Source organism: Sorex fumeus, unplaced genomic scaffold, assembly GCF_029834395.1.
Source record: "Sorex fumeus unplaced genomic scaffold, SorFum_2.1 ptg000128l, whole genome shotgun sequence".
Classification (NCBI taxonomy): Eukaryota; Metazoa; Chordata; class Mammalia; order Eulipotyphla; family Soricidae; genus Sorex; species Sorex fumeus.
The window spans coordinates 55,113,311-55,139,106 of NW_026606185.1; the positions used below are offsets into that span (position 1 = coordinate 55,113,311).

At 37.4% G+C, this 25,796-nt stretch overlaps 1 protein-coding gene across 2 annotated transcripts in view; it reads left to right on the forward strand.

Annotated features, from left to right (window-relative positions):
• DCC (DCC netrin 1 receptor) overlaps positions 1-25,796 on the forward strand; it is a 1,215,565-nt gene that overhangs the window by 1,110,561 nt on the left and 79,208 nt on the right. For both annotated transcript variants that reach the window (XM_056138055.1, XM_056138056.1), the window contains 2 exons: positions 3,936-3,968; positions 23,784-23,849. In XM_056138055.1, coding sequence (XP_055994030.1) covers positions 3,936-3,968; positions 23,784-23,849 — 99 coding nt within the window. The remainder of the gene's footprint in view (positions 1-3,935; positions 3,969-23,783; positions 23,850-25,796) is intronic.

A 25,796-nucleotide genomic window follows, 5' to 3' on the forward strand; every position in this document is an offset into this window, starting at 1 on the left:
ACACACACACACACACACACACATCGCTCATGGTTAAGGTGTTCCATGTCTCCTTATCGGCACAAAGGCGGGAGACTGCTCCCAGGGGAGGAGACAGGATGGATTTTAGTGCAGGAGCCAGCCCTTCATTTGTGAATGAGTATTGCATCATGACAAAATACACGGTTTTCTTCTTTGTTGTGTTGTTGTAATGATAGGGTTCCAATACAGTTATATGCTCACCAGGGTTGCATGCTGTAGTAACTTGTTCACATCGTTGCTTTGGTTGCCTGGTGGAAGTTGATTTGGAGGTCACATGCTTCTGTTCTGATTTTCAGATGCATGCTGTCTATGGGATCAGGGTATGGGCTGAGCTCATTGGCCTCAGCCCTACAAGGGCAAGTGCTCTACCACTGACCTGTCTTTGGGCCCTTTAGTGATTTTCTTGTCAAATGCATCCAATTAAAAAGTCACGGCACAAATTATAATACTTTGAAGCCATGATTTGTTTTCTTCTATAAAGAGAAACTATTAACCTATATGTTACCTCTGTTGGTAACTATTCATTACTAGATAACCTTTCTTGACATGTTCAAAATACCTCAACTTATATTCAGTGCAGATTTGCTAAGAGTAAAATAAATCCAGAAGAGGAAGAGAATATGGATGAGATTTTTCATTGTAACATATATTCATTTATCACATGATAAGAAGTTGGTGGGATGGGAACTGGAGAGATAATGTAGCAGATAAGTCACTTTCTTTGCCTACAGCTGACCTACTTTTGATCCCCAGAAACAGATTTGGTCTCCTGTGCCACACCATGAGAGATCCCTGAACACAGAACCAGGAGTAAACCCTTCAGATCAGCCAGGCTTGGTCCTTACTTTCCCATCAAAAAGAAAGAAAGAGGGAGGGTGTGCTCAGGAAGGGAAGGGAAGGGGAGGGGAGGGGAAGGGAGGGGAGGGGAGGGAGAGGGAGAGGGAGAGGGAGAGGGAGAGGGAGAGGGAGAGGGAGAGGGAGAGGGAGAGGGAGAGGGAGAGGGAGAGGAAGAGGAAGAGGGAGAGGGAGGAAAGAAGGAAGGGAGGGAGTGAGGGAGGAGAGAAAGAAAGTTCTTGATCTGTAGATAATTCATGTACATGCTTAAAGACAAAGGGGGAAAACAGAATGAAAATGAGATTGATGAGGTTTATTTTTTTCTTTATATTGTTCCAAATAAGTCTTCCCTGAATATGAGATGCTTGCTATGCTAGTTTCTTGGGTGTGCCCTATTTGGACTGTGAAATTTTTACCCTTCTGCATTTTATGGTCTCATATGCTCCTGACATATGCTTCCTCATGCATCCTGGAGACTTTGTGTGATACTTCCTACAACACCATGCCTCAGAAACTACCATAGGATCTCAGTTAAAAATCCCCTCCCTGGGATAATTCAGAGAATGTATCTCAGTGGTAGCTTTCAGGCATGAGGACCTACATCATTCCTTGACACCAAAGACCAAATCTATAAACTGACAACAGAACAACTACATAATAACCCTCTCTACTCCATTGTCCCTCAATCCCTGGTAGGAAGGATTGGAAGGAAGATTGGTTGGAGTGTTATATCTCTGCATATAAACTACAGAAAATGCAGTTTCAACATTACTGTTTTTACATTTTTAATACTGTGATGAAATATATTTGACAAGCTATCACTCTTTAGAAAATGAGAGTTAAAATCAAGATAAAACATTGTAATGATTAGTTTAGAAAATATTTCACTGGACAACCTGGTGGCTGAAATAGAATATATATATACATATATATAAAACATACAAATACATTTATAAAACATATAAAGTCTAGAGAATCTTGATACAACAATTCTTGTGTATATACTATTTTCCATTGTGATTCAGAATTCAAAGTCAACTACTCAATAAGGTAGATTTTCTGGTTTATGATTCTCAACCAATACGTCTACATAGCATTTTAAAATTGTAGTAGGAAGTTTCCAGTCAGCAGTAAAGGTCCAAGGCTCTGATCCTGAGTCCAGGCCCAAGTGACACACAGAGAAAGAAAAAATCCTGATAAAATATGGAAACTGATTAAAGTTGAAAAGAGGAAGCAGTATGAAAGGATGGCAACAAGCTATAAGAAAAAGTAGAGTTAGGGGCTGGAGCAACAACACAGCAGTTAGGGCATTTGCCTTGCAAGAAACTGATCCTGATTCCATTCCCAGCATCCCATATGGTCCCCAGAGCACTGCCAGTGGTAATTCCTGAGTGCAGAGCCAGGAGTAACCCTTGTGCATTGCCGGTGTTAACTCCCCCCCCCCAAAAAAGTAGGGTTACTTTAGACAGAATATTCAAATTGTTAAGTTTTGCAAGAGTCTGAACAAGAGAATATTTCCCCTTAGAGTCAAAGTGTTTTGGTTCCTCATCCAAGTCAGCGGTTGCCACATTTATGCTGGTGTTACTGTCTCAAAAATGGAAGAAGTTGTAAGGAATCTAATTGAGAAAAGTGTCCCTCTTGACATGAACATTCATAAACTACATGGATCTAAATGATTTTTTTAAAAAACATCAGCATCATTATTTGATCATTGCCTTGTTTGGAGGAGGGAGCCACCGCACCTGTAAGCAGTGCTCAGGACTGACATCTGGTTCTGCATCTGGTTCTTGGCAGTGCTTCCGGGCATTCATATGCAATCTTGAGGATCAAACAGGATAAACTGCATTCAAGGGAAGCACCTTAATCACTGCACTATCTGAATTTACCCCAGAGTATTTCAACTCTACATTATTAATAGAAAATGATTGTTTCTTAATTTAAAAAAGGACCACTTTCTATAAGGCATTTGCTTCAAGTTATTTTTCAATTAATGATAACAATTTTATTATATTTACAATTGGTGCATATAATGAGAAACAAACCAGATTATAGAATGATGTACGTTAGAATACTATTAAATTTTTCTGTGTGCATTTAACTCAGACATGTATACGAATCCAACCAGCAAATATAGTGAACCATGTGTGATATTTGAGTGTAAATAAGTGAATTAAATACCGCCAGAGGGCTCAGAATTCAAAGAAAATAAATATAAATGAAATAATTCTAATTAATACACATAATATTCATTGGTAAAAATGCCATAGCACAATTGTTAGAAAAGCAGTTGTATAAATATTTCTCTTCTGGGACCAGGAAGATGGTTCAGAGTATTCTTTGCATGCTGCTGACTCTTAGTCTATCCCTGGCAAAATATGGTGCCTGTATACTGCCAAGAGTAATCTTGAGCACAGAGCCAGAAAAGCACCCCGAGCATCACAGAGCATTGCCCACTCACAACTCTAAAAAAAAAATTTATCTCCTATATAGTTGTATTTGGTTAACAGAAAATCAGGTACATTTTAAAGAAAATGTGAATAATATTTTAGACTTTAAATATTATTTTAAGAACATTATTTATAACAAAGTTTGAACAATTCAAGCATTTTCTTCACAACTTCTAAACATGTATCAAACAATTTAAATTTAAATATTTATGTTATTTTACTTCACTTTACCTTTACCTTTACCTTTTACTTCACTTACTGATATGAGAATTGGTTCACTTGTTAAAAGACTGAATACAAGAAAATGTCAACTTATTTTAAACATACAGGTGGTAATTCATGGTAATCACATGTACTGTTTTGCTTTTAATTGTATTTTAACTTAAACTTTGTGATGATTATTCAAAGTGCATGTTTGAAGGAACATGGAACTACGTTTAGAACATATTTAGATAGAACATAATTTTAATATCTTCTGGAATATCTGGTAGAAATAATGACATTGACCTTGATTTCATAACAATTTTTATTTTAAATTGATAGCTTGCTATGAAGTTATCTGTTGCTTTGGTATGGTACGCTTTGTTGGTGGAAAATGTCAAAGTTTGATCATGTTATTTTTTCCCTCCACAGTGGAACATCCTGACAAAATGGCTAATGACCAAGGTACGGTGGTATCATTTGTGATTTACCCTCCCTACCCTCATTTGAATCAGTCTTATCAGTTAGAAATGTCGGTCATTATTTCGTATTACTTTTTCACCTGAACCATACACCTGATAAAATAGACACTTGCGTGATAATTAATCTTGTTAATGAAGTTCTGCTTGGCTGAGACTGTAGCTCTGATAGAGAAGATGTAAATTTTCTTGAAAGGAAATTGTTTTGTCTCTATTCTGAAGGACCAATTAAAATGTCAAGCTTCTTTGTATGAAATAAATTTTTAGTCTCTGTCTGCACTTCTGAATAATTCACATTAAGTATAATTAAGCTCAGCATAATTTTCAAGCTGTTCTTGCACCCTTTCCTGAGCTATGGATTAAAGTTGTGTAGTTCGATGATTTAAAAAAAAACAACATAAATCATATGTGTGTTTCCTCTACAATGAGCTTCTTTTAATAAATAAAAACAGAGTTAAGTCAACTTTTTTAGGGCACTTCTATTTTCCATTTTGAAACCAGAAAGCTTTCATTTTATAAATTAGATGCTGATTTGACTTAGAGTATTTTATCCTTCTTCCATTATTTTCCTAAAAACTTCTTTGTACGGAGAAACAGGCATGGTTTTTACACAAAGGAAAATGGAGATAAATAAGTCATCTGTCAGCTCACAGGTAGATGTGAATGTACTATTGCCGTGATTCAGAAACTGATAAATTAGACTCCCATTATTTTTACACTAAGGATAACTATTAGAATACTAAAGAAGAAAAAGAATAGTTTTGGCTTTATGTTTTTCAGGATGTTTTAATCTTTAACAGTAAGGCAGAGTTTAGAAACACTGTTGTCAGTATTTTTTGGTTCAGCATCTCAGACTTTGAATATCCACTGTCAGCAGAACCTACTTGCAAGCATCATTTCTCATAAGGCATCCGATTTCTGATTATAAGATTGGGTAACATTTTTTTCAAGAAAAATGAATTTTAGTTTTTGACAAATATTGGACATGAACGTTAAGGCTCACTAATAATAGAAGGGTGACCACATGCATAGTATTTTTCGGAGTCCAAACTTACAGGTCCTTATAAATGTAACTCTGCTTATGAAACTATGGCCAGTATACTTCACCCAGTGAATGAAAGAAATGAAACTATACTCAATAAACCCTACTATGGCTTTCCATTTCCATTAATCACTGAATGCTCCTACTGGTTTTCCCTTGAAACTATTCCTTATGATCAATATCTAGAAAATAATAATACTTGTAAAACTATTAATGATGAATAATTCTTAGTTAGCATATACTTAGTTCAATGGCTATTCTGACCAAATCCTAAGCTGGAATGATTAACCAGTAGAAGTGATTTTTTATTGTAGAAATCATAGACTTCTCATTGTAAATGCATTGTTAAGTTGGACAATTAGAAAACTCCAAATTATGAAATCACTTTAATTAATACATAAAAAGAAAACATAGAAAAATTGAAGCAAATCAGATGAAATAGTATGTTATTAGCTACTTGGGTGATAACACACCAAACTTCTTGATAAATTAATTTCCAGCTGTGTAAATGTATCTCTGATTCCCCTTAAAAGATTTTTGTTGTTAACTTTTGAGTTGACTATCAATTATTCTTATTTTGAGCTAAAATTTATGTTCTGTGAATTTCCCTTTTTATAAAAGAAAAATCAGTTATTCTCACCTTCTCTAGTTATTATCTCTCCAAAGATTTTACTCAGATTTCTCATCAAAAATAAAATTAGATAATTAGTTAAAAAAGCAAGCAAAATTCCCAAGAATTATTGCCAGTGTCTAGTTTAATGATATATTTCAACAACCAATACTTTTCTTTTTCTTTTTTTTTAAATAAATATATTTTATTTGGAGGTTTTGGAGAGGAAGAGAGTGAGAGAGTAATGTACTCAAGAGAGAATGCGGGGTTCTCCAAAAATGGAGATAGCCCCTACAACACATCCTAGAATTAGACAGAAAAGCATGAAAGTAAACATCTCAAGAGGGGAGATGCAGGTGACACATGTGCTCAGCCCACATGTGCTTGGCCACGTGGGCACAAGCAGCACAACAGCTCAGGCAGCATATGCACCCAACCAATACTTTTCTTCATCTACTATTACTTTGGAAATTTATGTCATATATTTATACTACTTGGTGTCTTATTCAGCTACAGCTGGTGTGTAGTTGGTCAGATAGATAGGTTCTACATATTATATCAAACAAGTCACTTGCAAAATTGAGAGAAACAGATGACATAACTTGGTGTTTATAAGTAAAAATCTTTAGATTATAATAAAGAAAGTTTTTACAATTTACAATCCATGAAAAACTCTTTGCAAACGAAACCAATCTTCTGAGTTAATGACCATGTATGTATAAGAAAAAGAATTCAGATTAAAGATCCCTCTGCAATTGGTGAAAATAATAGGAAAAGGCTGCTTCAATTGTTCTCATTCTCAAGCCCTAGCAATCCAGTCGAATATATTTCACTGTGCCCACAGTCATATGAATTTGCCTTTCCCCATGGTAAAATGATCCCACTGTTAATTTATGACAGCGGCTAAATTTCTATTGAGAGAATATTCCCTCTGTGATTAAAAAAAAAAAAATTGGCACATTGGGTCGAAGTTACCCTTGCAAGGATGAATCCTAAATAGAAAAGCAGAAGGTTACATTTGAGTTCTGTGACAGAAAGTGAGAAAAATGTTGATTGTTTTAAAATTGAGTACCTTCATAGACTCTTGTTACATTTACTTTTTCTTGGAATGTGCAATCATACCTAAAGAATGTGTAAAAAAATATCAAAAATCAGTTGAGTTTGAGTCAACTTAATTAGGAAAAATATTTTCTTCTGTAAAATAGTATGAAAATAACAGATAGATTTCATAGACCTTTCTTCTCTTTATGTAATTTTTTATGGGGAACTTTAATCAATTGATTACATCTAGTATTCTCATAATTCTTTCACTCTCAACCTATTTTATAATTCTTCCATTTTTGCAGCTTCTTATAACTTGTACATTGTCACTGTTCTCCCGTTGTTCAACGATTTTCTCGAGCGGGCCCAATAACGTCTCCAGTGTGAGACTTTGTTGTTACTGTGTTTGGCATATCAAATACATCACAGGGAACTTGCCGGGCTCTGCCATGCGGGCGAGATGCTCTCGGTAGCTTGCAGGGCTCTCTGAGAGGTGCAGAGGAATCGAACTCGGGTCGGCGATGTTGACCGCTTGCAAGGCAAACGCCCTACCCACTGTGCTATCACTCCAGCTATCACTAATTCTTAGTCTCTTCCAGGAAAAATGGCTAGTGAGTTTGAAAGTAAACACGAGATTTAGAGATTAACCTCAGAATGTAATGTTTTGCCAGTTCAGGTAGAGTAGATTTCCTACAATCAGTAAGAAATTGTGTGGACAAGATGAAGTCAATGCAAAGAGCACAGAATTGCTCCACTTTCTATTTTATTTCTTTTTAAATTTTCTGCATTCTGGTAAAAACTGTTTAAATGTTTTTGTCTGTGTGGTCATGTATAATGGTTAGAAGAACTATTTTTAAGCTCCTATCATCAGCCACTTCTCTATGAACTTAATATGTATTGATACATTTAGTCCTTTAAACACTACGGAGATATATTATTACTGCCCATTTTTATGGTAAAGGAACAAAAGCTCAAAATGTTTGATTTTCTTTTAGTCACACAAGCTAGTAATCCATGAGAGCTAATATTAGCAAAGCTATGACTCCAACCATGTTCCATAAACTCCTTTCATAACTAGCAAGTATACTCATCACATACGTTGCAAAAATGCACATATAATCATACATCTTATTTGACACAGATCTCTAAAGTTGCTACATCTAAAGTTTGTGTATGAACATTCTCTCAGTGTAGATTTTCCCTTTGCCTTATCTTTAAAAGTGGAAGGAATGAATAAGATTTATCTTTCACTGGAGTCATCTTATTAATAGAATATTCTGTGACCAAGTATGATCCTGCCAGTCCTTTATTTCAGGAAACACAGGAGTGCTTATCATTCCACTGCTTAGAGTGGGTGATGAGTGAGGAGATTAAACACAAGAAACTAATTTCCCTACAGTTCTTTCTAGAAGTCTCTGATCAAAACCCAGCAGTATTGATTTGTTGGTTTCTGTGAGGCGTTTTCGTCCTGGCTTCTGTAGCTAGCCAGTCACCTACTTGCTGTGGCCAACCATGTTGCGTAGAGAACAACCTCACTCCTCTTTATTCATATAAAAGTACTAATCTCATCAGATCAGAATACAGAATACTGCTCTTGAACCATAATCACAAATCCCCTCTATCCAAACAGATTTACTTTGTGTGGTTGGACTTCAAGAAAAGAATTTTTCAAGGGAACACAACTGAGCTTAAAGCAGCCACATTGAAAAATAAAATCTTTTCTTTTCACACTCCTGCTGATTATTTTATCTTGTTTTCAGGTGAAGAAGCAAGGGGTAATTATTGCCCAGGGTCACAAATATATTTGTGGGCAGAGTTGACAACCCTACACATTTCTTACTGCCAGAGAGTAGGTTGCTGCTATCCTTATGAAAAAATTTTGCTTATATTCCCCATAAAATTTTTTTTAAACCTTTAGTGCTTTCTACCAAAGCATTTATAAAAGCTTCTTATCGGAGGTGTAGTAGAGAACAGTGATAACTATAAACGATGACCGTTTTTAGAAGTGAGTCTTCTATCAAGCTAAACTTGATAGAAGGGACTACTTGATTAAGTGACTACTTTCTGCCTCCTTATATTCTGCGTAATTCCTACAGTGTTATTTTCCTACTCTGTGGGGTCTGTGTAAATAGGTAATTCTTAGATAAGTACAAATATTTTGATTTTCAAAGTGTTTCATGAAAGCCTGTTATGGCAATGAAATTAGGGACATCATAGGAGGTCATGTGACTGTTACACTTGCCCATATAGACACAGACAAGAGGCAGCATTTTAACAAGTAGACAGACCAGGGTACTTACAGAGGGAAGGGATTATGATGAAAAGGCCTAGATCACTGCCGGGATGAATAATAAAGAAACTGCTTGCTTTGAGCATCTTTAATGCCCCGTGGCCTGCTGAAGAGTAGTTTGAAACACTAGACCTTCGAAAGATATAAATCTTTAGACTGCTCTGTAAGTCCAGATGAAGGTCTGCTGAGGACTGTTCTCCCAGAGGAGAAAGAGAATTACTCTTATAGTCTAAAACATCACAAGAGCAACCCAATAGAAAAAGAGAAGTGGGGAGGGAACGACACCCCACAATTTATTTAAGATGGGAAGCATGTCTAACCAACACGCTTCAAAGAGAGGAAGTGGAGGTATGCTTTTATGCCTGGAAGAATGAGGATAAAATCAATCTCTACATATTTGGTAGTTTTTGACAGACACTCATGCCTGAGTGTGAAGGGGAACAGTGGGAATGGAAAGGGGGGCAGAATTGAGGAACATAAAATGAATGTATATTCTACATACAGAATGGTATAAAAGTGCCATCAGGGTATGATTTTACTGTGACTATGAGGAAGGTGAAAGAGTGCTCAGGGCTCATTATGCAGTTCCCCAGGGGTCTGCCCTCTTTATCAGCACAAAGGTAGCTCTAGGGTTTTTTCTTGGGTGCCATCAAAGCCAAAAGAATGAAAACAAAGGCAGCTTCTCCCAGAGGAGGGTCAGTCTAATCTTCCAGCTACAGGCCTCCACCCAGTCAGCTTTGGCTTTCTTAACCCCTCAGGGTCCTTCCATTACCAGACAAAGCCACTACATTGTGCTGTCTTGGGCCTACTCTCCTAAAAGGGAATTCAGTCAGAATACCTGAGGCAGGATTTTTTTTTAATTGTCAATTTTATTTATTTTTTTCTTAAATTTTTATTAGTGAAACACCATGAGGTACAGTTGTAGGCTTACAAAGTTTTGTGCTTGGGTTTCAGTTATACAATGATCGAATACCCATCGCTCCACCAGTGCCCATTCTCCACCACCACCAGTCCCAGTATCCCTCCCTTCCCCCATCCGGATGAGGCAGGATTTTGACAGACTTTTTTTTTCTTTTTGAAGGAAAGGAAAATAATATTCTCAGGGAGATGTTTAGAGTGGGATAACCCAAGAAGTGAGGACTAACCCCTCCTAAGCCACTGCAGTGAGTTTTTATCTGATGGTCATCCTCCCAGTTGTGCATGCACCCATCATTCTCCGTAGGCTGTATAGCCTTCCTAGCTGGAAAGTCCTGGCCTTATCTCCTCAGGATGAAGGAGCCTGTGGCAATCAGTGCTGCTCCAATCCTCTGGGAGCATTGTTGCAAGGATCTTGGGGAGGGGAGGGAACATCTTTTAGATTGAGATCCATTCTCAGGGAGCGTTGATTCTGGGCAGTGTCACTGTGTCAGTCATGGGGGTAGGGAAACATCAGGGTGAACCCCTCTGATCATAGCATATACCTCCCCCAGGACTCCTGGTTCACTCCCTACTTCTTGCCCCTGCTTTCATAAACCTTCCTCTGCTCTTATGTGACTCCCCACCCAGTGACTTCTAAATTGTGGATGGTGGTAGGAGAAGGGGCAGGAGTTGTTCCAAACCTTGGTTATGCTTTTCTGTGCTGGGCATGGAATGATGGCCAGAATTTCTCTAGCAAAGCAGGCCCTCAGTGTCCACTCTCTGCTCCAAGCCTGGCAGAATAGAATCAGTTACTCCTAATGCCAGGACCATCCTGCCCCTGTGATCTGTTGTGTGATGCCTGGCAGGCATGAGACTTCTGTCACCTGTAAAAGGCCAACTTGATCCTAAGTTGTTTTTTGTTTTTTGTTTTTTTTTTTAACTTGGGCTGGAGCCATAGCACAGCAGGTAGGATGCTTGCCTGGCACAACCTGGGTTCTAGTCCTTTGTCTCTCTCAGAGAGCCCAGCAGCTACTGAGAGTATTCCACAGCCGAGGCTGGCAAGCTCCCCAAGGCGTATTCGAAATGCCAAACACAGTAACAACAAGTTTCACAATGAAAACATTACTCGTGCCTGCTCAAGCAATGGGAAGACAGTGCTACAGTGCAGTGCTTTGTGAAACTTGAGTCTTAGGATCTCTACTGGGGATTATGGCACTTTCTCCTCATAGTATCACCCTCGATTCTGTGCACTGAACATCTCATTCTCCTTACACGTAGAGATGAGGACACACAGCAAGGTTGAAACCTGCCCAAATGCCAAAGTAGAGAAGTGGCTAACTAGTGGCACTTAATGATCAAGGGCTAACTAAGCACAATATCTACTTTTAGATTCTGTATAAGTTATGGAAACACAGTAAATTCATTGGCATTGGCTTTGTTATCAGAAAAACCTCAATGGCACAACAATTAAGTTCACCTAGTTTAAAGGTCTTTGTCTTTCCTCAATAGGGCATTCAGGCAAAGTACTTAACACCACACCTGCCACTTTACACCTGAGCAGTTTTAGTCTCATGAATAAACAGAATGTTAATTGTTTCCAATTTCTGGGAAATAAGGTTTTTCAAGGTAGTCTAGTCAAGCTTGGAATTTAGTTAATGTAATCCAGACGTTATGGGGACTGGATTACAGCAGCCCGGCTGCTGTTTGAAAAATTGAACCCTTTAGCACCTTTTGATGGGAGAAGCTTAATTGAAAATTAAAACCTCCTTTGACTATTACAGTGTATAATTTTAGCTCACTTTGTTTTTCACTTGCTAGCTACACCTCCTTGACAAAGCTATTCTCATTTGTCCTTTTCTTGAATTCAGTATTCTAGAAATTATGAAAAACAGAGGTTAAAAAAATGAGTAAAATGATTCTAATAAATTGTGTCTGAGCTTATCATGTGCCGAACCAGCAGCTGCCTAAGGCAACCAGCAGGAGGTTTTATGTCTTAATAGGTAACTTTGAAAGAAATAAAACATAGTAATCTTAAGAACTCATCTAATTCATGATCTGATTTTAACTTCCTAAGACCTGAGAGATAGATGTTATCTTCCTTTACTTTTTGTCAAGGGGCCAGACAGGATGGAGATTAAGGCTTTGCATGCTGTAGACCAGGTTTGATCTGCATGTCATATAGTCTTCCACCTCCAGCCCACACCCAGTCCATTAGGAATGATCCCTGAGTGCAGAACAGGAGTAAGTCTTGGGCACACCCAGATTTTATGAAAAAACACACAGGACTTTTGTGAAGAAGTTTTCAGATATATCTCTTAAACAAATTATTTCTTACTTTTCTTGTAAGATGAACTGAGCCGCTTGGTGTCCTTATTTGTGGTGGACAAGAGCCAAGTATCCTGTTTCTAGTTTTATTTTCTTCCCACTTGCACCAGTTCTGGGCTCTGTACCCTCAAGTTTCTTTCTCAAATACAGACGGCTCATTGTGACTTCCAGAAGAAAGTCAGTTCTAGAAGTTAACTATCAAAATCTGGCTATTGAGCACCAACCTCTCTTTACCTATCTTAAGATCAGTATATCCCAAACACTGTGAAGAGAAGTGAGTCAGGGGGTCCCATGATAGGAGCATTTGGTGGTGGAAAGTCGTGTTTCCCCAGCAGATGGATAGAGAGACGGCGACCAGCTCCTGATGATCAATGGACATTTAATTCAAAACTGAATTGCATACTTATCGAACAGGTGAGGGCGGGCTCGAGGTATAGGACTGCATGTAGCTATGATTGACCATTTACAGAGGTAAAGCATTTCATTTGGGGAGATCAATTCAAGGAGACTCTCTGTCTAGAAGCATCTGCCCATGGCTGATAATATTCCAACTATATTGCCCCCCTCCCTTGCTGCTATTACATATTAAACAATCACAATAAGTTTACTTCTTATTAATATAAGCAGTTATTTGGAAGAACACAGTAAGAAACATAGATTGCAAAACTTAGTTCTCTGTTCTGGGGGCATAGAGGCTGAAGTAGCTAAATTCCAGATTAAGTCCTCAGACCAGTTTAGCTTTTCCTACCACATGGAAAAGCTAAAGTCATTAGGTCATCATGGTTTGTATCAAGACCATGCTTTATGGTTTCTAGATTACCCATATCAAAGTCAGGATAGCTTTGCTCCTTGCCCTAGGTCCATCTAGAGACCACTTGGTGGGACCCAGATCTTTGGGGTATTAGGAACTATGGCAACTGGAGCCTGAGTTCAAACAACTATGACAGATTCCCAGGAGTAAATATATTTCAAAGTCAATTAACTCCCAATATTAGGAGCATAGTATTAATGGTCTTTCTGTGTTTAAGCAAAGTACATTTCTCTATAGTCAAATATGAAAAGGTTATAGGGGAGAGTGAAAGGCAAGTAATTTACTACAATTACAAAGCCCAGAGTCATTAGAAGGTTTGGCTTTATAAGTAACCAAGCCTGACTTGGGGAATTTAGTAGCTGATCCATATGAATTGTAAAACACAAAGGAAAGGTTAAAGATGAACATGGGGAATTAGGAATGCTCATAAGACCACTGTAAGCTTCTCTGGAGAACAGGAGAAGGACAATTCATAGCCTAAAACACTTGGGGTTAATATCCAACAAAACACCACATTACCACATTTGTACAATAAAAATCACAAAGAACTCTAGAAAAAAACCTCGAAACTAGTTATTTTTTCACCAGAGCATTGTGCTCTAATTTGTTCTCCGTTAAGCTTAGTGATATTTTCTCTTTTTTCTTGTTTCACAGAGTGAAGTCCTCATCCATTCATACTCCATCACCAATTCTAATCTCTCCCAAAATTTGTTCTTAATTTTCCAGTCTTTTGTTCTTCTCCATAACCACAATATCTGGCACATTCCTTGTGATGGGTGATGCTATTCATTTCTAATGATTTTCTATTTAAATTCCAACCTCTTAATCAAGTTGTAAATTCCTTGCAGGCAGGGAATTGGTATTTGAGATTCTTCCCCTCTTGCCCCCCTAGAATCTAATTTAGAACATTTTATAGTTGCCCAATATTTGTTTGTTGAAATGAATTATGGGATAGGTCAGAGAAAAATTCACAGTATAAACTGCAAATAGACTTTACCATCAAATCAAAAGTTTGTGTTGGAAAGTCCCCAAATAATAGTGCCCATAGCTATGAAAACTATGTGCTTTCATCTTGACTTCAGAAATTAAAGCCAAACAGAAAAGTAAGCTCTCTCTGATATAAGAAATGGAGATCATATTTGTAGATGATACTGACCTCCTGCCATTGACTTCTACTCATCCTTGTTAGGAGAAATTCACTCGTTTGCATTTCAGAGGTGCTTGTAATTTAGCACAAGAAGTACAAATATCAAAACTAATGCATCCTGTTGAATTTGGAAATCTTGAATGTGCCAGGGAAAAGGTATCAGAGACTCACTTCAGACACGCTGCTATGTAACCAAGCACCATGCCAGATATGCACAACCTGAGAAAGAAGAGCAGCTCCGTGAGTCTTCCCAAGCTTTCTCACCTCACCCTGCTCTACCTGATGCATTTCTACTCATCTTTTAATTCTTATTTCAAATGTACCTCCTGAGAATCGTTTTTTCCTTCTACACAGAAATGATGAATGATCTACTTTACTAATATGTCACCTTCTTAAAAGTATTTGAATTACAATATGATAATGATTATTCACTTAAAATTTTCCTTCTCACTCTGCAATCATCATTTTATGTCCTGAGTGCTTAGAATACTGGACCCACACAACCACTTGCTTGTGACGGAGACATGCATGGAGAATTTTTTATTTCCCAACACTGTCTTTATTAATGTATATTAGTTGTATAGACTGGAGTGATAGCACAGCGGGTAGGGTATTTGCCTTGCACATGGCTGACCCATGTTTGATTCCTCTGCCCCTCTCTAAAAGAGCCCTGCAAGCTACCGAGAGTATCCTGCCCACACAGCAGAGCCTGGCAAGCTCCCCATGGCGTATTTGATATGCCAAAAACAGTAACAACAAGCTACAGTAACATCTCACAATGGAGATGTTACTGGTGCCCACTCGAGCAAATCCATGAACAATGGGAGGACAGTGCTACTGGACAGTGCTGCAGTGGTATAGGCAGTGGTAGGGTGCTCACCTGTTAGTATTTTCATATAGTAGCTGCAGCTTCTAGATATATAGTCACTTGGAAAAGAAATGTCTCCATGTTCTTCTATTTCTTTTCCCTGTGATGTTCTGCAACTTCTCAGATACAGACATATCTGACTTAGAAGCTTATACAGTCCTTTCTCAAAAAATTAGAAATTGAGCTCCCATTTGACTCAGGAATACCACTCCTGGGAATATATCCCAGAGAGTCAAAAATGTGTAGTCGAAGAGACATCTGCACTTGTTTGTTCATTGCAGCACTGTTTACAATAGCCAGAAACTGGAAGAAACCTGAATGCCCAAGAACAGATGACTGGTTAAAGAAACTTTGGTACATCTACACAATGGAGTACTATGTAGCTGTTAGAAAAGATGAAGTCATGAAATTTACAAACAAGTGGTACAATATGGAAAGTATCATGCTAAGCGAAATGAGTCAGAAAGAGAGGGATAAACATAGAAAGATTGCATTCATCTGGGGGATATAAAGTAACAAAGTATGAGATTAATACCCAAGAATAGCTGAGATCAACACCAGGAGGATTACTCCATAGCTTAGAGGCCAGCTGGGTATTCTAGGGGAAAGGGCAGTTCAGATAGAGAAGGGAGCACCAAATAAAGGGTGTTTGGAGGATCCTCCCAGGAGGGGAGATGCATGTTGAAAGTAGACTATGGACTGAACATGTTTGCTACTCAATGCCTCTTTTGCAGACCACAACACCCAAAAGGAGAGAGAGAACAAAAGGGAGTGCCCTGCCACAGAGGCAGGGTGGGAGGGGGTATGGGGGGGATATTATCCATGGTGGTGGAAAATGGGCACTTGTGGAGGGATGGGTATTTGATCATTGTATGACAGAAACCCAAGCACAAAGATTTGTAAATCTACAACTGTACCCCATGGTGCTTCACTAATAAAATAAAAGAAGCTTATACAGTCCTTTCAGATGGATAGATCACGTGATGGTTTTAGAGAACAGTTTTATATTATTACTCACATTTCCCATTTTGTAGTGTGGCAAATGAGCCAGCTCTTGGGAAATCTAGTCATCCAGGAAAGTTGCATTAAGAGAAACTTAAGAGAAACAATGTGCATTAAGATTTTAATAAAGACAAGGTACACCTAAATGTGGTTTCTTAACCATACTGGGACATGTTATGAGAGACAAGAATGCATATGAAATTTCTGGTGGAAGAGAATTCTGAGATTGTACTTAATCACCATATTACTGATCCTACTATTGTTTTTACTTTTTATCCTCTTAGTAATTCAATTGTTAACAGAAAAAGTTTCATTAAACTTAAGTATTATTTGTAATTATTTATACATTTGTTGGGCACTTGATATGTGGAAGTTTAAGATGCATATGATCGGGAGAAATTTATAAGTTTCTATTAGCAACCAGATAAAAGAAACAGAGAATAATTATATTTACTATGATATAGATGAGAATATGGGGACTCTTTAAAGTAAAATCTGTAAAAGGCCTAGTTTCTTTCCATGATCAAAAGGTTCTGTTTCTTTGTCCAGGTCCTTTGCTCCCATGCAATTTGCTTTTCAAGTTTTTGTCCATTTTTTCATTTTCCCTTGCAGTTGATTAAGATTTAACAAAATCAGAATTCATAGGAATGGAATATGGAATATGCTTCCCCTCTCCCTCCCCCCCTTTTTTTTTGTTTTTGTTTTTGTTTTTGTTTTTTGTTTTGCAGTTATACCTGGTGATGCTTAGGGGTTAATCCTGACTCTACACTCAGGGATCATTGCTGGTAATATTCAGGGGAACTATATGGGATGCCAGGGGCCAAGCACTGGTTGGCTGCTTACAAAACAAGCACCTTAGTCTTATCCAGTGTATTTTTTCCAGCTCCCAAATATGTGCATATGTATGTATATGTGCATATATATGTATACATATATAAAATTTTCCTTCTCACTTTGGCTAACAATCTACTCTCCTATTCAGAAATACAAATGCTTGATTTAGCATAGTGTTTTCAAAAAATAACCTTCATGCTTTTAAGAATATACTGTTTAAAACATTTCCTTACTTAAGAACAATTACATAAGCAACATCCCCTTATCTGTCTGTTGCTAGACTCTGCTGAAGAGACACATATGTTTAAGGAAGTCAGAATCCAAAATCAAACTAAGATGTCACCCAAAACCAGAAATTAGAGGTTCATTTGTTTAAATTCTTTGTGTCTAAGAAGATTTATTTCCAATATTTTTCCAGACTTGTTCCAATTAATTTCTTGGGTCCTGGCATCTTCTTGCATTCTTTTCAAGTTGGATTTTTATAATTACCTAATAACTTTATTAATCGCACGCCTGTGTGAAAGTATAATCTTAGAATTTAAATTGATTCCTAAATCATTAGATCTCACTATCCAGATTTAAGATTGATTCTTAAAAAATGAATTTCATATTTATGAGACAGGCAGACATGAGAACTCAATAAAAACTCCTCAAAAACCTACTTCTGATAGTGAAGAAAAGAGAGGCAATTGCTTACTTTGCTTTTGGACTATGCCCGATCAGAGTAAGTTTTCAAATATTCGTACAAATTCCTGTTCCTATAAATTATTGCTCATCTCCACAAATGACACATTTGAAGGAGATGGTTTGGAAAAAGGAAGACCAGAAGGATTTACTGAGCGCCTCTCAATTATGGTAGTAATACGAGCACTACCTTTACTTATAAAGTGGTAATCTAATTCATTTTCATCAACAGAGTTCCATGTTAATTTGAGGATACTGTGCTGAATCTTAAGAAAACTTGAGCTTATTTCTCTTGGTGTATTCTTTAAACACCATTGCATGAAGTAAAACTGTGCTCCCCGATGATAAGATGTCCTGATATCTCTAGTCAAAATCAGCAATATTGTCAATAGTATGGTAAATTAATTTCTTAACTATATTATCCAGATCGTGAAAAAAATCATCTGCTTTAAATATATCTCAATATGATCAGTGTAGTGAACTATGAAACTGTTTTCAAGTGGTATTAATAGATATTCTTTATCTATTGGTACAAAAGACATGAAATCAATATGATTTCCATTATTATCACCAGAACTATTTTCAGAGAACCATTTCTATTATCAAGAAGCTGTCTATCTCTGTGCTCTGTACCCTTGGCAGATGTGTTTTGAATATTTATTAGATGGCCAGTCTGGACATTTGATTTAGATTATGGTTCATATGATTTCTCTTGGGATTGATTATGTGAGTGCAATTCTGGAACACCTTTTTCATTCACACTCAGGGAAGATGGATTAAAATATAGAACTGCCCTATCTAGTCTTCTCCAGGTCTTCTCAGTTTAATTTTAATTCACTTATCTCCAAACTTATAAACATTAGAAGAAACTCATAATAAGGGCTGGAGCGATAGCACAGCAGTAGGGTGTTTGCCTTGCACGCAGCCAACATGGTCGACCCGAGTTCGATTCCTCCGCCCCTCTCGGAGAGCCCGGCAAGCTACCGAGAGGATCTCGCCCGCACGGCAGGGCCTGGCAAGCTCCCCGTGACGTATTCGATATGCCAAACACAGTAACAACAAAGTCTCCAATGGAGACGTTACTGGGCCTGCTCGAGGAGAAACTCATAAATTTACAAAATAATGACTCTAGAAGTGAATTGTCAGATTACCAATTAATCTCTGGTAGGCGTTGATAAGATCTATATTGGGAATTGTTTGTGATTTGTCCATCTGTGAGAAATATGAGAAAGTAGTACAAACCGTAGTATTGTTGCATTTTACACACACCTCATTTAAAAATTTACAAATGATATTTTAAAAGATAGGTGAGAATAAGAGGATAGAGAATAACTTGTACAATAGTAATCACTGAAAATCTACTCACATTACTATTCTTTATTAGTACATTGAAGAGATACTCACTCACTCTATTCACTTATTAAATACTGAGCATTCATCTTTATTTTGGTAAACACCAAGTAATGCAACAGTGAACACTCGCCTTAAGCCAGGTCATGTGACCTCTATCCATTTCCCCCTCAGTAATAAGAACCTTTTTGTGTGTGTGTTTTATCTTTCTGAAAATACCATTTTCTAGTTCAAAAGCCCAAGGAAAGGACAAAATATTTGCTTTAATCATCAACAGTTTGTAGAAGTGACTTTTTAAAAAAATTTGGTGGAAATGATCTGGCAGAAATACCTAGTTGGCCAAATGATGCATAAATTGATGACTGTAGCATCTATATTCTTAATTTCAACCTCAATTTCTGCTACTAAGGACATCAGGAACAGAATAACATAAGATTTTTCTTTTATATCCTATAGAATCTATTTTCCTCATAGAGTCAAGTTTGATTACCATATTTATATGAAATCATATTATTAATTCTATAAAAAATAAAATATTACTCGTTTCCAAACTATTTAGTCATCTTAAGCTTCATTTGAACTAAAGATCCTGAATACAGAGAAATTTATTTCATTATTTCTACAAAAGTGACATTAAATTTTTAAGCATTCCTTTACTTTCTTTTGAATTTTCAAAAGTAATGTCAAGCTGTGTTCATTTTATGACTGCACCAATGTTGACTACAACTAGAACAGTGAACACTCTCCCATGCTGGAGAGAAATACATGAGGTCGGGTGGGTCCTTTCACATCAAATAAATGAAGGGGTCAAAACCAGAGGAAGCCTGCACCTGTTAATACCACAACTAAGATGTGTGACCTCCAGTGACCACTGAGTGTTTAAGCACCAGAACCATAATGCATGTGATTATTGTGGCATCAACAAAAGGAAAGAGAGAGAAAATGCAAGTACAAAAATTATTGGGGAAGTGAACTAAACTGCCACAAACTACCGTTGAGAAAAAAACAGTTAAAATGGCATGGATAGGGCTAGAGAGATGCTAGAGGGGTTCAGGAACTTCCCTTGTAATGCAGGTGACTCCGGTTTAAATCCTCACACCATGTAACTTCTCCCACTCACCATTAGAGAGTGACTCCTAAGCACACAGCCAGAAAGACCCAGAGCACTATTGGATGTGGCCTCCAAACCCCCAGAATAAGGAAAAAAAAATAATAAGTAGGTAAAGAAGTAATCATACTAATGATAGTGTCAACAGTATATTCAACATCAAAACAAATTCATAGATTTTTAGATAAATATAATTGTGACTATATAATTGTGATTTAATAAAATTAAAACAATACATTGTATTTTATTTGCATTTAACTCAATAGGACTAGATGGGTGGTAAATAATTTTTAATTAAAATTAAATATGACTTTATTGTAGTAGATAAATTAACATATTCTTAAACTTTTTAAGTCAGAGTAAATTAAAAACCCTTTGCAGTTATCTAAAGTTAACCCTAAGCAGGCTGATATGGGATCTGGAAATGATAATCCAACTCTACCTATCATGGCAGGATCCATATCTTAATCCATTTTAATATTATCTCTTCCCACAGGATCATCTAGACTCGTAACTTATATACAGCAGCAGTGAATAAATTTCACATGAAATATTTCCAGTTTTAAGCTCCATTAATATTGTGAAGACCTCTGGGATAGGACAGAGTTTATCTCTTTCATTAATTTACTTCCCTTCCAACCACCTTCCAGAGTCTAATTAGTTCTCTATTTTACAAATTTGTGCTTATGAAATTAACTAAGTTAATTAAACACACTCACTTGTTGCCCCACAGCAAAGAAGGGAACATCCTTAACAACATTTGACATGTCAAACAGCGTCACTTAGCGTTCTCTTCCATCTCCAACGTGTCCTCTTTCCACACTGCCTCAAAATAGTGAAATAAATTTTCTTCCCCCTAACAGGAGAAATTATTTTCTCCTTAAGGAGTACTTTCTTGCAATTTGAAAGTCAGATTTTAGAAGATACAAACATAATAGCACACAAAATTTAAAATGTAAGTCTTTGATCTTCCTCTTCATCAGTATCCTGGATGAGTTTTGTTTCTTTAACTCTACTGGTGCAAAAACTCTAAATTACCACAAATCCAATCTTGTTTGTTGATGATATCAAGCTACTCTAAAGTACTTTCTATTGGGTTTGTTAAGAGTTACTTAATTTTCTTTGGAGGTATCAATGATAACCAACAGAAAGTGAAAAATGTTACTTCACTGAATTGTGTGGGTAGGATGCTCAAGATTTTAGCTTCTATCTCCTATTTATAGGAAGTGTTTCCAGAATTCCTTTATTTTACCTAGTGTTCTAATCTTAAAATATCTGCTTTACTCCTATTGAAATTCGCAATCTAAGCAATAGCCTTACCTAATCTAATGGATACTTACCTTAGATTTACCTACAGCTTTACATCTAAATAATATATGAATGAGTTGTGGTTCTGCACTTGTTTTTGTATCCTCTCACAAATTACCTGGGAAAATGAAAAACTTCATCAAAAAGTCATTTGTCAGGATGCTAAAGGGAAAGGAAAATCCTCCACAGGTTGCCTTCCTAATTTTCAGTCAATACAGGATTACTCCCAACAGGAATCATTTATTCCTTTACTGGCTTAAGTGATGGGGCTCTTAGCTTCTCTTTTGGCTGACTGCTTTGCAATCTAGTTGTTTTCAGATGTTAGAAAAGTCATCTTGATATTTTTGCAGAATTCTGTCTCACTTCATTTCTACCAACATTGATCTCACAGTGTCCCATGGGCAAAGCTTATCTTCTTTATAGTGAAACTCAATTTTTTTTCCCAGAATTTCTCTTTATTTCAATTACTCCTCTCTCTATTCCTCCCAGTCCTATACACTCACAAACCTAGAAACTTCCATGCTAATCTCAACCCGTTCTATGCCCACAGTCATTGACCAACAATGTGCTTATTTAGGCTGAAAACGTATTGTGATGTGCCAATTTATGCTGAAAATGGAAAATGATAAGACTGAATCAATTTGTTCATTGCTTATCTGAAACTTGACATCTTAAGCTCTGGTTGCTAACAAATGTGTTTTTTAAATTGTGAATTATGTAATATTGTAGCAAGATTTGTTATTCCTTTGCAACTATTTTGCAAACAAAGCATTGAGGGTTAGGAAACACTTTATTAAGAAGGATGTTTGGTATTCAAAGGATGTCACAAGAGCAAGATTTGGAAATCCTAAGGAAGAAAATTTAAATCTATATATACATATATATATATGAGAATTCAACTTATATTATTGTACTTATTACCTCAGTTGCTTTCCTCTATATTATCCACTAATTGCATTCAGAAATAACCCTCTGAAGCAAATGAAATGGAGAATTAACTATATTCTTGTATGTGTTTGAACATAGATTCAACTCTCAAAGGTTTTTCTATTAATGGTTGACTTAATAGATATTCTAGAATTCACATTCTAATCAAATAATTACAGTTTTACAAATGTACCAATAGAATAAGTATTACCTGTGATGAAATGCCATTAGCTACATTTAGATAAGGGTATAATTATTTCTGGTTATTTTCTGGTTTAGTTCTCTTAAATACTTCTTTACAGCTGCCAAACACCTAATAGAAGGCAGTGTTTCAAACCATGTGATACTAAACAATCCATCTCTCATTCCTGGAATCTTTATTAGAAAGATTCATACCTTGCCACTCTCAACTTTATGTCTAATATCTCATCCTCAGATGTCTCTGTGGTAGGTCACACTAAAACAACTCAAAGCCCAGCTATAAAATGTGCAGTCTCCTTGTAGAATCATAACGGTTATTGTCCACAGAGCCACATCAGACAAGTAGTGGTGTAGGCAGGACTTCTTCCAACATAAAGGACACTGACAGTTTCTCTAGGAAAGCTACCAGCATCCTTTCATTTGGTGATGTTCAGGAGAACAACATTGAAACTTATGCCACTGCTGTGCATTTTGGTTCCATGCTCCCAAAAGAACTGGAAGAAAACAAAAGCAGAGAGAGCAGCGTTTCTGAATGGAACTGGATTTAGATTGACATTATTTTCTTGTCTGATTTTTCTCACCTATAGACATTACGATTTTTTCACAAAATATAATGACTTTACTATGTCCAGTAAAAAGATAAATTGATATTCTGAGGTTACATTTGACTGTGCTAAGGGATTACTCCTGGCTCTGCACTCAAGGATCACTCTTGCAGGGGCTCAGAAAACCGTATGGGGTGCTAGGGATCAAAGCTGGCAGTCCGTGTGCAAGACAAGTGCCCTACCCACTGTATACTATCTCTTCAGCCCCTCTAGATATTTTTGAGGACAAAACAATCTTGTCCAGCTCTTAGGGTTTTTTTTAAGCACATATTAAAAGTGTGTGGAATTTTTGTTTTGTTTAGGGGCCACACCCAGCAGTGTTCAGGGGTTTATTCCCAGCTCTGTACTCAGAGACAACTGGTGGTACTCAGGGGACCATGTGGAGTGCTGGGGGTTGAACCTGAATTGATTATATGCAAGGCAAGTGCCTTGATGGCTGGACTATCTCTCTGGCCTCAATTATTAGTCTATTTTTAAAAATGTTTTGTGTTGGGGCTGGAGAGATAGCACAGCGGGTAGGGTGTTTGCCTCGCACACGACTGACCCGGGTTCGATTCCCAGCACCCCATATTGTTCCCTGAGCACCGCCAGAAGTAACTCCTGAGTGCAGAGCCAGGAGTAACCCCTGTGCATCGCCAGGTGTGACCCAAAAAGCAAAAAAAAAAAAGTGTTGTGTCTTTTTGCTTTTGTCTCATTTGTGGTTTCTTATAATGTATTCGCTGACATTCTGATGTGCTTTTTCAATAAACAGGTCGTCATGGGGATGGAGGTTATTGGCCTGTTGATACTAATTTAATTGACCGGAGCACTCTCAATGGTAAGTATACAAATTAGCTTCTATTGGGTTATTTATGTTGATTAAATTTAGGCTAATTTTGGTGCATCTGAGGTAAATTTTCTATTGACTGCAAGTGGCAAGAACCAAGGACAGAGGATTTTGGTGATCATCAAAAAAACAAAGATGCTGACATACCAGTTAAGCACTGACAAGTAAATAATGCAGTCAAAAAATCCTAACATAAGTCATTTAAAAAATAGAAACAGGAATGATGAATATAAACTAGATGTTAATTATTTCAGTTTACTCAATTAGACAAAACACAGAGTTCTGGAAGTCCTGAAAATTTTTTACTACTCATTCTTCATAGCCAGAGTGTCTAAACATTGAGGACACCCTAGTAACATGAGGCACGAGGCACATTGCACTAGGTAGTGGGCAGTCTTCTCCACTCTAGACAACTTATCCAGTGTTTCAGTAACAATTCTCTGCAGCCTATAATCCTAAAAGCAATGATGTTGCTCCCCAGAATCCAGCCCATTAGACCCCATTTAGGACATGGAAACATATTTCTTTCATCAGTGCAGAATATGATTCAATTGCCCATGAACAATAAAAAAGTTCATATTGCTCTTAAAGCACTGAGTATTGTCACAAAATGTTGCATTCATCTAAATTTTCGTTTCAGCCCACAAAGACTTGCAATTTTTCCTGGAAAAATTTGACCAGCTTACAAAAACGTTGGCATGGCTGATACTGGAGAGACATTAGGTTGTCAGCTCTGACACAAACAATATTTGAGATCCCAACCAAATTTCATCATGCTAGCAAGCCTAGTTAATCTCAAACTACCCATAAAATAATCAGAACTCCAAGAATTATCTTCAGTTTATATAATGATTTTATTACTGGACAATCTAAGATCAAAGGGAGGTCATCTGTTTCCAGATTAGTGCCTCAACTTTGAAAAATTTCATCACTAGCGTCTCATGAAACCTGAATAAAAGAAATTTGTCCTTTCAAGCTACCCACAGAGTTCTCTCTGACAACACTAGGTGTTATCCATGACCTATGTCATTGGGAGGGAGAAAAATTTCAAAAGAATATTTAGTACTTAAACTACTCATGAACTGTCACACATGTGAACTTAGATCACTCTATAAGGATTTGTTGGTCCACTTAGAGCACACTGTAGGGATTTGCTAGGTGGGAGAGGTGAAAAAAGGTTTCTGCCACAGAGATGTTAGATAAATCTGGCAGTAGCCTTGATAGATCCAAGAGAACAGTGAAGCCCTCTCTTATCTGGTACTGGTTTTCATAGGTATGAGATTCAACCCAGGCAAATGGCAACTTCCATCATTGTTACAATGCACAGTAATGTTTACCTACATATTTAAGGTATTTTCCCAGTTTTAAAAAAAATTATTGGCGGTATGGTGCCGACAGCAGGTCAATCTGTACCTGGAAGGTGAGTGCAACAGCAACCTGATGGCGCTTTCAGACTTCCAGATACCCCAAAATTGCTGCTGTTCCTTTGGCCAGACCCCAGAAACTTGGAGCAAAGTTTACCAAGAAAGTAAATGGCCAAAAGATAGGTATGTGGGAGACACACCCACAAACCACCTCTGACTCAGCTATATAATTGGAGGCATGGCCTCTCTGGTACCCGATCAAACTGCTTAATGGCCATGATCCCAGAGACTCAGAAACAAATCTCGAAACCCAATGGCTTTTGGCAGAAATGCATCCGGTCCATGCAGTAGGTTAGCTGGGTCATCCCAGGTGGGAATAGGTTTCATGCCTTGGCCGGTTCCCACTGGTGGCCCAGAGGCCACCATTCTCCAAATGCCACTGGACAGTCAGGTTTGGGCCCGCAGTGATGAGACACGTGGGGCCTCATGGGATAGGGGTGGAGCCTGTCCTTCCCTCCCCATCCCAACGAGACCCCAAGTCACTGTCCATGAACAGCCTCTCTGGCTCCTAATC